The sequence below is a fragment of the Hydractinia symbiolongicarpus genome, chromosome 7 (genome assembly GCF_029227915.1).
Source record: "Hydractinia symbiolongicarpus strain clone_291-10 chromosome 7, HSymV2.1, whole genome shotgun sequence".
NCBI classification, from domain to species: domain Eukaryota; kingdom Metazoa; phylum Cnidaria; class Hydrozoa; order Anthoathecata; family Hydractiniidae; genus Hydractinia; species Hydractinia symbiolongicarpus.
In genome coordinates, this window is record NC_079881.1 from 11885630 (window position 1) to 11897387 (window position 11758).

General features: G+C 33.4%; 2 protein-coding genes across 2 annotated transcripts; one reads left to right on the forward strand and one right to left on the reverse strand.

Moving 5' to 3' along the window:
* Positions 1-870: 870 nt before the first annotated feature.
* On the reverse strand, positions 871-7192 carry LOC130648800 (uncharacterized). Its single transcript, XM_057454901.1, has 2 exons — positions 6508-7192; positions 871-4578 (listed from the first exon to the last, which is right to left on the reverse strand). The coding sequence occupies exon 2, from the start codon at positions 4568-4570 to the stop codon at positions 1505-1507; it is 3066 nt and encodes a 1021-aa protein (XP_057310884.1). The 5' UTR covers positions 4571-4578; positions 6508-7192; the 3' UTR covers positions 871-1504.
* Positions 7193-8522: 1330 nt separating this feature from the next.
* Positions 8523-10787, forward strand: LOC130649309 (uncharacterized). Its single transcript, XM_057455568.1, has 2 exons — positions 8523-8873; positions 9991-10787. The coding sequence occupies exons 1-2, from the start codon at positions 8654-8656 to the stop codon at positions 10473-10475; spliced, it is 705 nt and encodes a 234-aa protein (XP_057311551.1). The 5' UTR covers positions 8523-8653; the 3' UTR covers positions 10476-10787.
* Positions 10788-11758: the final 971 nt, after the last annotated feature.

Below are 11758 nucleotides of genomic sequence, written 5' to 3' on the forward strand. Positions count from 1 at the left end.
CCTACCTTCGAAAGATTAAAAACATTCAAAAAACATTTAAAAATTGAAATAGGGACTAAAAATCTTCGAGATAGCGGAGTTCAAGATAGCGAGAGATAAGGAAACTCAACTGTACTTCTGTACTTATACTTCCTTTTTGTTTCTCCTTGTTTTTAAAGGTTGTTAGCTTGATGTTACTGATAAGACGTTGCTTTAAAACAGGTTCTTACAAAAATAATTATGACTGCAACCTAACGTCGATAAAACTCGTTAACGCTGAGCTGCTTCTTTGCACCATAACATACAAGAATAATTTTTAGGCCAACAAAAAGTTGCATAAATGTTCAAAAATTCAACTTAGGATTCCTGGAGAATTCTACAATAGTTTATTCTAAAAAGCAAAACGTGACACAAATATACGGGCAAAACTTTCGCGCCAGGAAAATGTTACGATTTACGAATGTTTAATAGTTTTTGTCCAACTCTTAAAAGTTTTTTTTTTTCTGTTTTGGGGTTTTTTCTTTATCCTGTCTCTACTTTTAACTTCTTACACCCCAAAATGCGAATTTTAAAAACCCCTTTTATAAAAAAGCCAAACGCCACGGTGACTGCAAAACTTTTTGAGTAAACAAAAAGGCATTAATTTGTTTGGTTGTATCTTGTGACAAGTTTTATAAAGTTTTTTTTAATTAAGATCATTTTTAAAAAAGTGAGCTAAAAAAACTTAACTTAATAAGTCGTATAAGGACTACGTGACGTGTTTTGTTGGTGTAGAAACGTTTTTTAGAAATCATTTCTTTAGAGTATGGCGGAGAATTAGTTATAACCGTGCTTATGTTAATAAACCTAGGGTATTTTTGTGGAACACAAAAAATACTAATATTCCTGTGCAGGGCTTTAGCAGCCTAGATGGATGGGTTACCCCCCAAAAAAAGTTTTGCCGATTTTGTTAATTTTAGAGACTGATACAGAGGATGCATTTTGACTCCAGGAACCTAAAATCTCAATTTTTTACCTCCCTAAAATGGTAATGGGTGTCTGCTATGACCCTGCTTTCTTTTGTACTCTTATTGTGTGAACTTCTGATGTTGAAATCAATATTGCTAAATTCTTTAAGTTGTTAGTGCTAGGGTTCAGCGTTTTAAAAAATAAACAAGCGATTAAGTATTTTAGAAATATATTTACTGAACCATGTAAATTAATTTAAATTTGGATGAACCATCAAGTAGTGTATTGGAATATGTATAGTAAGAAAATGGTGCAAACGAGGCTATTTATCAAAGAAAAAGAAGGCTGAAAGAAACGGCTAGCAGCCACATACATTATCATAATGTAGTTACATGTTGTTTTTAAAGTGCACATGACCTTTAATCAAATTCAATTAGTCTCCTGCACAGATTTTTTTAGAATTTAAGTAACACACTAAATTTGGCGACTGTACAAAGTTTTTAACACCAATTTTCAAGTTAATTTCACTTGTGAAATTAAAATGTGTTGATATTACGCGTCATCATTTAATTACGCTTCAAAACAATTTTTTTGACGGCCAAACGTACGTCATGTCGTCAAAGTCAAATTCACTATATTCTTCATGTAACGGAACACAATGTTCATGATGCACAAATAATACTCTACAAGGATTCAATATTGTATACCCGAGGTCGTATTTAAATGTCCAGATTAAAGTATTTTCTATGCCAACATGGTATAGGGTAGCGTTTCTGAGCTTTTGTAAATTCTTCAGAGAGAACGAACCATGTACATAAAACACGATCACATCATTGCTTTTGCGATACATGTTTCGACGATCACAATGTGCTTGTGTTTTAGAATATCGGCAAGATGTTTTCGAGGAATGTCGTGTGACGGCATACAATAGCTTTTCTGTTTTTAAGTGATTGAAATCTAAATTCTCCCAACCTTTTCCAAACAAGTTATCTGGTTTTGTCATGACAACATATTTATTTTTCAAACATTTTGTTACGTAAGATAAAATAAGCTTCACTGTGACAGTTTTTTTGACCGCCACTAAGATTAGCTTGTGAGAATTTGAAAAATCTATTTTGCGGAGATAATCGGCATCGTCATTTGTTGGGGTAAAGATGTGAACACTTTCAAACATCTGATTGTTAAGGTTCTTCTGTACAGTGTTAAGAATTTCCATAAGTCTTGCTTTCATCTTCTCTACGGTTTGTTTACGTGCACTGTACAAGTTTATACTTTGAGGATTCGTGAAAGCTGTGATTAAAATCAACTTTTTCCGTTCCTTCATGTTTTTATACTTCCGAGAGCATTTTTTGTGTAAAACCATAGCTTGGTTGTATCCTTTTGATAGAGTCGATATGGTTTTATATGAAATTTCATTCTTTTCTTCATCGTCAACATCAAACTCGTCATCTTTCTCATGATCAGCTTCATTTTTATTAGTAACCGGATTGTTATCTACAGGGCTATCCGTTTCAACTTTAATTGCATAATTGGCACTTATAGTCTTGTGCACATACCGTTCGCCGACACGTTTTTCTCTTCTATCTTCTCTTTCTTTAGCTTGTATATTCTTCTTTCTAATTATTTCAAATATCGGCTTACTCATTTTTACATCAGGAAAATGTTTTGCAAAAAAAATCTTCTTGTGTTTTGCATTTTTTGTCTCAGGTATGTTTGTCATTTCATCTTCATCATTGTGTACACTTTTATTTTTATGTTCGAACAAATATACTTTATTATTGTACTTTTGTTGCTCACTCTCATTTTCTGCGTTTGTCTTTCCACTTATTTTCTCATCCTGGTTAGAATCTTCATTTTCATCACCTTTTCTTTTATCTTTAATTTTTATATTTTCATTTTTATGGTTTTTGTTTGCAATTTCTCCGTGTTTGCTTTCATTTTCTGCGTTTTCATCCTCTCCTTCGTTTTCGTCCACGTTCTTTGCGTTTTTACTTTTATCTTGATGAGTTTGATTCTTGGTTTCACTTTCTACATTTTTATCTTCACTTTCTTCGTTTTTATCTTCACTTTCTTCGTTTTTATCTTCACTTTCTTCATTTTTATCTTCACTTTCTTCGTTTTTATCTTCACTTTCTTCGTTTTTTTCTTTACTTTCTTCGTTTTTATCTTCACTTTCTTCGTTTTTATCTTCACTTTCTTCGTTTTTATCTTCACTTTCTTCGTTTTTTTCTTTACTTTCTTCGTTTTTATCTTCACTTTCTTCGTTTTTATCTTCACTTTCTTCGTTTTTATCTTCACTTTCTTCATTTTTATCTTCACTTTCTTCGTTTTTATCTTCACTTTCTTCGTTTTTTTCTTTACTTTCTTCGTTTTTATCTTCACTTTCTTCGTTTTTATCTTCACTTTCTTCGTTTTTTTCTTTACTTTCTTCGTTTTTATCTTCACCTTCTTCGTTTTTATCTTCACTTTCTTCGTTTTTATCTTCACTTTCTTCGTTTTTATCTTCACTTTCTTCGTTTTTTTCTTTACTTTCAGTGTTTTCATCTTCAGTTTCTGCTTTTTCATCTTTACTTTCTAATTGTTCATCTTTACTCTCTGCGTTTTCGTCTTTACTTTCTGATTGTTCATTTTTACTCTCTGCGTTTTCATCTTCACTGTCCGCGTTTTCATCTTCACTTCCTACGTTTTCACCTCTACTTTCAGCGTTTTTGTCTTCACTTTCTGCTTTTTTCTTTGCAATTTCTCCTTTGTCTTCAGTTTCCGCCTTTTCATCCCCTTTTTCTTCGTTTTCGTCCATACTGTCTGCGTTTTTACTTTTATCCTGATGAATTTGATTTTTTTCACTTTCGTCCTCTGTATCTTTAGTTTGTGCGTGTTTATCTTTACTTTTTTTACCCCCTTCTTCTTCTTTCTCGTCCACTTCATCTGTGTTTATATTTCTATCCTGATGAATTTGATTCTTGCTTTCACTTTGCGTACCTTTATTTTCACTTTCACTTTCCACGTTTTTGTCCCGTTCTTCGTTTTTATTAACGTCTTCTGCTTTCCCATTTATATTTGTTACCGGTTCATCCTCACGACCCTGTATGTTGTGTTCTTTGTTCATTTCATCCTTTTTATTCATTTCTCCTGCGTTGTCACCCTCTTTTCCGTTTGTTTCTGTATTATCCTCTACATTTTCATCCCTGTAATCAACTCCGTCAAATGTTTTTTTTCGCACTGGATAAGTTTCTGACTTTTTGTTTTGCGCGTCTCCATGCGTTTTCTCAGGTTCATTTACAATTGTCACAATATCTAATTTAGCTTTATTATCCTTTTGTGATAGTGTCGGTGCACCTTTATCTTTTTCGTCGCCCACGTAGACGCCATTCTCCTTTTGGTTTATCACTTCGGCATCATTATCGTCTTCTTCATCCTCTTCTTCATCAACATCTTTGTCTTGTCTTTTATCCTCTCTTCTTTCACGTATGATTTTTTGTTGCAAATAGGCAAAATATAACTGCTGAGCTGCAGAGTTGCTAGATGGAGCAACATCGTTGGTATGGTAAAACGAGCGGCCAATTAAATTACCGACGGAAAAGGCGATCAGTATTCCAATGATGTATAAAAGACGATGCTTGTCGATGTGTTGTCGGAATTTCATATTGGTTTCTAAAAAAATTAACTCGACGTTTAACTTAACGTTTTAGCTGTTAAAACACAGCTGTTTGAACAGCTAAAAATTTATTTTCTTAGGTTTAGGATTTATTAATACAAGAAACAAATTCGTACATTTCAAAATCCATTATTTACAATCTTTGCTATTTAGAAATTTATCGAGTCCTATTGAACGTGTATCTGTAAAGTGCAAGTAAAAATTTAAAATTGTTGCAAGCGATGTAGTTAATCCTAGTTAAATGAAGATTTCAGAATTTATTTTCATTCTTGCGAGGATTTAAAAAAGAATTAACAACATAACATTTGCATTGCAGTTTCACTTTACTTTCACAAGGCACACATCTTAAATTCTGCTAAACACACATAAACCATATGATAGACGAAACAGGAATTTAATATCAAAAAAGGTGACAACTACAATCTTGGCTAAATATGTTGCACAAGAAAAACAAAAATAAATTTTTTAAAAAAAACGTTTTTTATAAGAAAAGCTTAAATCAATCAAAAATCGAAGCAACTGCGTTGGCCAAGCCCAAAGCGAAAAAGTAAATCAATGTATATAAAAAAGAGGTAAGCAACAATCTTTTTTTTAAAGTTATTATACAACAGTATTCATACACAAAACGTGATTACAACTAAAGTTTGGTTTTGATTGACACATTAGCTCAACTGAGCCAGCCAAAACTTAAAATTCGCTTTCCTAGATAAACAGTGAACAAGCAACAAGTAAGTTACAATTGAGCCTTAAAAGTACCAAAACTTAAGTCACAATCAAATTGTTGTTCTACTTATGACAAAAAAAACGTTTAGAATCCAATGCAGTGAGTTCACTAATCTTAGTTGTTGACGCTTTGTAAATAAAAGAACACTTTTAGATGTTTTACAGACTTTGTTAAAAAATATAATCTACTTTGTGACAGACACACGGACAGACAAAGTGCATTAGTACAATAGGCTAGTTGAATGGCTCATGGAAAAATCTACTTGATTAAAAAGGCAAAGTTGGAAATATGTTTGCAAGGAACTGCTACATTAGAAACATTAGTCAAAATAACTGAATAGCGTCTTTGTTGATTATTTTAGGACAGCTTAAATTTTTTTTTTCTAATTCTTAGCCGATGCATTTTGAAACTACTACTACAAATGATCTATTCCGCGAATTTTAGAAGTATTTTTGAAGCCAATAAGTCCGACTATCATCAGCTTAAGAAAGTATAAATAGAAGCAATACCTAATAAAGAAATCCCAACTAAGATGAATAAAAATCGTTGGACGCCACAAAAACGCTTAGACCTTCAGCTATAGAACTTTAATATGATTTAAATATTGAAACTTAAAATAATACTGCGGTCCTTTCTCAACAAAATAGGCAAGTTTCCGTGTGACGTAATGTTTTAATTTTGGGCAATGCACATTTGCGCGCATACATAAGTGCAGACAATATAAAAAAAACTGCCATGATTATAAAAATCTGTTACAGGCTGGGTTTTTTTAAAACAGCTTATAAGCAAGGTGAAATCCTTTAAAATAAAGCGCCAGCTTAAAGTGAGTAAATATAAAAAGAAAAGAAAACAATTAGAATTTAGTTTCAGAGATTTCCTCTTGCAAGCAAGTTTGATTTTCGAACACTGCACCAGCCTAACTGAGCGGCCAACACGTGAATTTTGCCTTCCAGAGTAGATAGCCAACAAGCAAGTGAAAAAACAACAAGTAACAGAAGTAGTTCCTGCAAAAGACAATATTTTATATTGCTTATGAACAAGGAACGTATTATGACATTCTTGCAACTTGTTCTTAAAAGGAGAAGAGAATGGTTAATAATATTACTTTCAGTGCGAGGAAAAACATTTGTTTAGGACAACATTTTTGACAAACACGCATTCATAACAAAAAAATCATACATCAAGTCGTATATTTACTTACAAATCTCTGTACTGTTCACATCCTCGCTTTAAGTAAAGTTGATGCGTGGTGAAATTAAAAGAGAATTATAAGCAATCAAAAAAATGTCTTTTAAAGTAATTACATTCACATAGGTCTATAGTAAACACTCATTTGCACAAAACAATAAAAGATATATCAACAATAAGAACTTTTAAGCGCATAGGTGATAGCCAATTTTGTATAACGATGGCTGCAGATTTTTTGTGAACAAGAAAGTATTATTTATTCTCGGCTAGCTCCAAAGTTTAAACTGGAAAAGAGAAGTCACTTGAGGAGTCACTCGCACCAGTTTTTTAAATAACCCTTTTCTGGTCAAAAAATAATTTCCTATTGGCTATAAACAATATTAATAACAAATATAACCTATTAATTTTGTATCCCTAAAATTGTAACAGTAATACCTAGTTGCAAAAAAAACATTATCGTATCCGTCCCCCCAGTGTCAACGGCTCAATTTTTAACTTTTTCATTATGAATATGTGTTAGCTTTTTCTACAAAATTGATTTTTGTGAATGAGTTCCTAGAATGTCCATCGATATTGTTGGTGTTTATATTATTATTTTTGTTTACAATAGCTATTTTTAACCGGTTTATGCGGGATGTCTGCAGCGCTGATTGGCTAAAAATACTTAACTACGGGCTTTATACAGAACGGTATAACTTTCAACCTCATAGCAATCGTAATAAATGTTAACAAATTAATTGCCGGAGAATCGTTCCGCTAGAAAAACAACAAGAAATGTTGATAATTTTAAATTTGCGTTTTTAATATCGACATTTATCAGCACAATGAGCAACAAGCAAAATAGCATCAAATTTGTGTGATAGACTCTTTTTCTGACGAAGAATAAACTTTGTTTCAAAAACGTTTAAAATTTTGACTTTTTAAGGATGAGTGCTTATTTGAGAGGAACAGTAAATCGAGAGGGCACTTATAATAAATTTTTATTAATGTGTTATCTGAAAGATTTCTTTTTAGGAAACTGTGATGGTCGTAAAATAACGGTCGTAAAATGATTACGGTTAAATTTCCACTACTTCAATGAAATAATAACGAACTGCTTAAACGAAAAAAGACAGGTTTTGACATGAAATATTTGCTGTAGATGATTTTAAGAAAAAATCTGTTTTTTAAGGTTAAAATCGTTCTAGTTTCTAAAGTATCTGAATAAGTGCCTTCTTTGGCTGTAGTAATATATTTAAATAACCGCCCCTGGGCGTTTTTCCAGAATGGGCGCCTAATCAAGCATTTACAGTAAGATTCTTCCCAACTAGCCCCTTTATAAATTCTTGTTAATTTTTTTTTAAGAAAAGAAATGACAATGTGTTGTATTGCTAGCTATGAACTTTAGCTTCCAAAAATAATTTTGTTATGGAGAAAATATATTCCTTTACTTACTCATAGAAAGCTTATAGAACCTTGTTTAAAAATCAATGTTACGTACCACGTGAAGTTCGAGAAAGCTGTCAAAATGTAATCTACGCTATGGAGTTTGTCTTTGCACAATTCCACAAAAAACACTAAAAGGGGAAGGCGGTTTAATTGAACTTCTACGGATTTAGAAAGCTTGGCCGATAAGATTGGATTGTGTGTTCAAACAAACAGGTTTTCTGTTAACTGTTATAATAGATTCTCTAGTGTTTGCGAGATACTAGCCTTCAACATAAAAAAATAATCCGTCCCATTCACTGTTCGTATGCAACAAGCAAAATGGTGGACAATAGGCGAAACCAGAGGTGGTCCATGCCTGCCGCACGGCACGGTTTTTGTGCTGTGCAGCATGTTGTTATATTGTGCATAATGACAACACGAGGATGTGAACACGTAATACTTTTTATTATAAATCATCTTGTTCGCCAATTAAAAATAGTACGTTAAAGAATAATACAAGGAGTAATTAAAACCCATTTATGCAGTTGATTGACATAGAATTAAGCGCATTGCGTATATCAATTTGAGCTTCAAAATTGCAGGTAAAAACAGCTATAAAAGAGGTTCTCTTTAATTTGTAAATCAGGGTAAAGAGCAAGAAGAAAGAAAACAAGCTATTTTTATTTATTATTATTTACTGTGAAAGAAAGTCTATACAATACTTATATGTCCATGATGTTGGCCATCGAAAAATGACGGTACATAGACTCGTAGCCAGAAGGTTCACATACGATATACACGAAAATCAACATAACTTCTGGCAACTTGTTAAACATAACAGTGAACCACTTCGATACGGTAATTATCAACTTAAAATATTGTCAAACCCAAAACACATTTTAGAAGCAGAGAAAATGGTTTCAATGATGTTTGATGAGTGCCACTGGACATGGGAGCCTAGTAATCCATCAGGTAAGTTCAGCATGTTCTATATATTTGAAAAAAATGATTAATACAGTAAAATGTAAATAATTACCTTTGTCACTCACGAGTTTGTAAAATGTCCATTTATCAGAAAGACTTGCAAAGTTGTGACCTAATAGCAGAAAAAGTGCAAGCAGAATTATTAGTAGGCAGAACCTTTAAATCGCCTACTTGTAGCTGCCGTCTTTGACTTACAGACAAACAGCGAGAATTATAATATAAACTAGGCGGTGGACCCGGAGTCAAAAGGCCGGATTGAGCCACAAGTAACTGTGTGACCGGGCGTTAAAAGCGCAGTGGCGCACTTAATAAGCGCCGTGAAATGTGCAACACATGGAGCACTTTAGTACAGGTATACAGTATGTCGTAAATCGAGTGAAGCGCACGCATTATAGTGTTTCGGGTGTGACTAAAGGTGAAATAAAAACACGATTTACAAGATTTACAGCAAAAAGTCAGTCAATATTACTTTATTTTTCAAAGTAAGTTTCCCGGGCTGAGTGTTACTATAGGTAAACTGTGTTAAAGCTGACTTCCATTAGGCGAATTTTGGTCACTCGGGCCTTAGCGTTTCGAGTGGACAAGTGACTATTAAATCTCCATACTTCATAGCGAAGTTAGATGAGCAACAAAAGTGAAACGCTAAAGTGAAAATATGGATTTTCTTTTTTCTTTTCTGCAGAAAAGTATTTTAGCACTTTGTTTATAACTTTATTCTAATTGTCTGTCAAAGATTTATGACGTCAAAAATCGCCAACGATCGCTGAAAAATTTCAAACTTCTTTAACTTTTTAAGCGATCTCAACGAACAGCTCATGTTGCGCAATTTTACGTAAACGACCTTATGTGCATGCTCACATCCCAATCGCCCGAGCGATAAAAAAAATTCGCTTAATGGAAATCAGCTTTTACACATTCGTTGTTAATATATTAGAGGGAAAATAAATGGACAGGCTGCATAGTATATAACTTTACAGCACAAACACTTAAGGTAAAACGAACAAGAAACTTCTGTGTAATGATTAAGAAAAAGTGCGTGTTGGTTTAATCTTTCTCTTTGTACACCACTTATGTACCTTTTATTAAATTACTTTTACTTTTGCAGATTTTGAAAGACACGTGGATAGTGATGGTAAAACTTACATAACAGATAGCATGGAAGAAAATTCTATTTGGGGAGGTGCCTTCAAAGATGATGATCTTGTTTCGTGTATTCGTTTGGTCTACAGGACAAAAAATGCGGGGTTAGATGTTGAAAAATATCCATTAAACAAGGAATTAAGGACACTTCTTTCCAAGAACAATGTAGTCGAAATCGAGAGAGGGTTAACACTCCCTCAGCACAGAGGCAAAGCATTAAATAAACTGCTTTGTGGGGTATTTGGAATGTATTCAAAGATAATCGGATCTGACATGGTCAGCACTTCTCCAGCACCTCACTACGTCAGAGACAACATTGGAACGGTTGTCGACGATCAATTTGACTATGGTGACGGAAACAAAATACTTTTTCTTTACTATTCACAAAAAGATCTGGAGAAAATAATAGATCATGTCAAATATATGACAGACAATAAAAAAAGTAGCTAGAAGTTAAAAGTATTGAAGGAAAAACCTTTTATCGCAAAATTTGTGCAGTTGATTGCAAAGCTACAGTTTACGATTTCCTACGAATAACGACGCAGAGAATATTATCTAAGTTTGGAAAAGATGCACGAAATCGAGGAAGGTGCAACCAAGCAAAAAAACTAAGGCAATGACACACGATTCGTTTAATCCGATTTGTCGAAGTTATATTGAGAATTAAAATAAGTTCAAACTTGAAATGATACACGAGATCATATTTTTGTTATCTTTTGTGATCAATTTATTTTAATTTTAATGATTTAAATCGTTTGGGCATTGATTTGTTTTGTTTTAACCCTTTTATGCTTGAGATATTTAATCTGAAGTCTTGGATTTGAGAAGAGGGGAGGAAACCGCGGACCATATACCTTAATCTACATATGTTTAAGTTAAGAAAATGATTACAGGTATAAGGGATTAGATCTTGATAGTAGTCGCAAAACTCGTGGATTAATGGATTCCGGCAGAAGAACAATGGGGGAGATCCGCCATTTGTACTTGATCACGTCAACAGTGATCCGTCGATACACACAATCTGCTTACTCGTCGCATCTATTGATAAGATCTTGAAACATAAATCAAAATAATGTATAGGATCATGTAATTTCAAATACCGATAGTCAAAGCAGCAGATAACCTACGGCAAATCAGAAGTCAAATGTTATGATGAAATTTGTATCCGCCATTACTGATTAAGTTGATTTCATTTATAACGCAGACCGGAGCTTAAATATGGTTCTCATTGCGGCAGTTTATAATGGATGCTAAATCCACGCCAAATCACACTAAAGACCGCCGCAGAATAATACTGAGGAAATCATACAGTATTCTCTCCAGTTAACGGACACTCTAAAAGGCGGACACCTCTGATTAGCGGAAACTTTGTCCATGCACCGTCCGTTTTCTGCTCAAAGTCTCAAGGAAAACTTTCTAGTTACCGGATACTCAGTTAGCGGACACTCTGATTAGCGGACAAATTTTTGTTGCACGAAATGGCACCTATCGGCCAATTGGCGGACAGTCCAAAAAATTAGGGAAAAGCATACAAAAATAATAAAAAATTGAAAAATTTTAAAATATTTATTTTAATAGTCCCGATAGAGATACATTAAATATGGATGAAAGTTGGTGTTTTTTTTAAGCGTTGCCCAACAAAGATTTGGCTCTTGGAAAGGAAAGAAAAGCAAGGGTGGACAAAATTCTGAACAGAGGATAACTGTTGCATTTTTCGTAAGTGCCGACGGAGA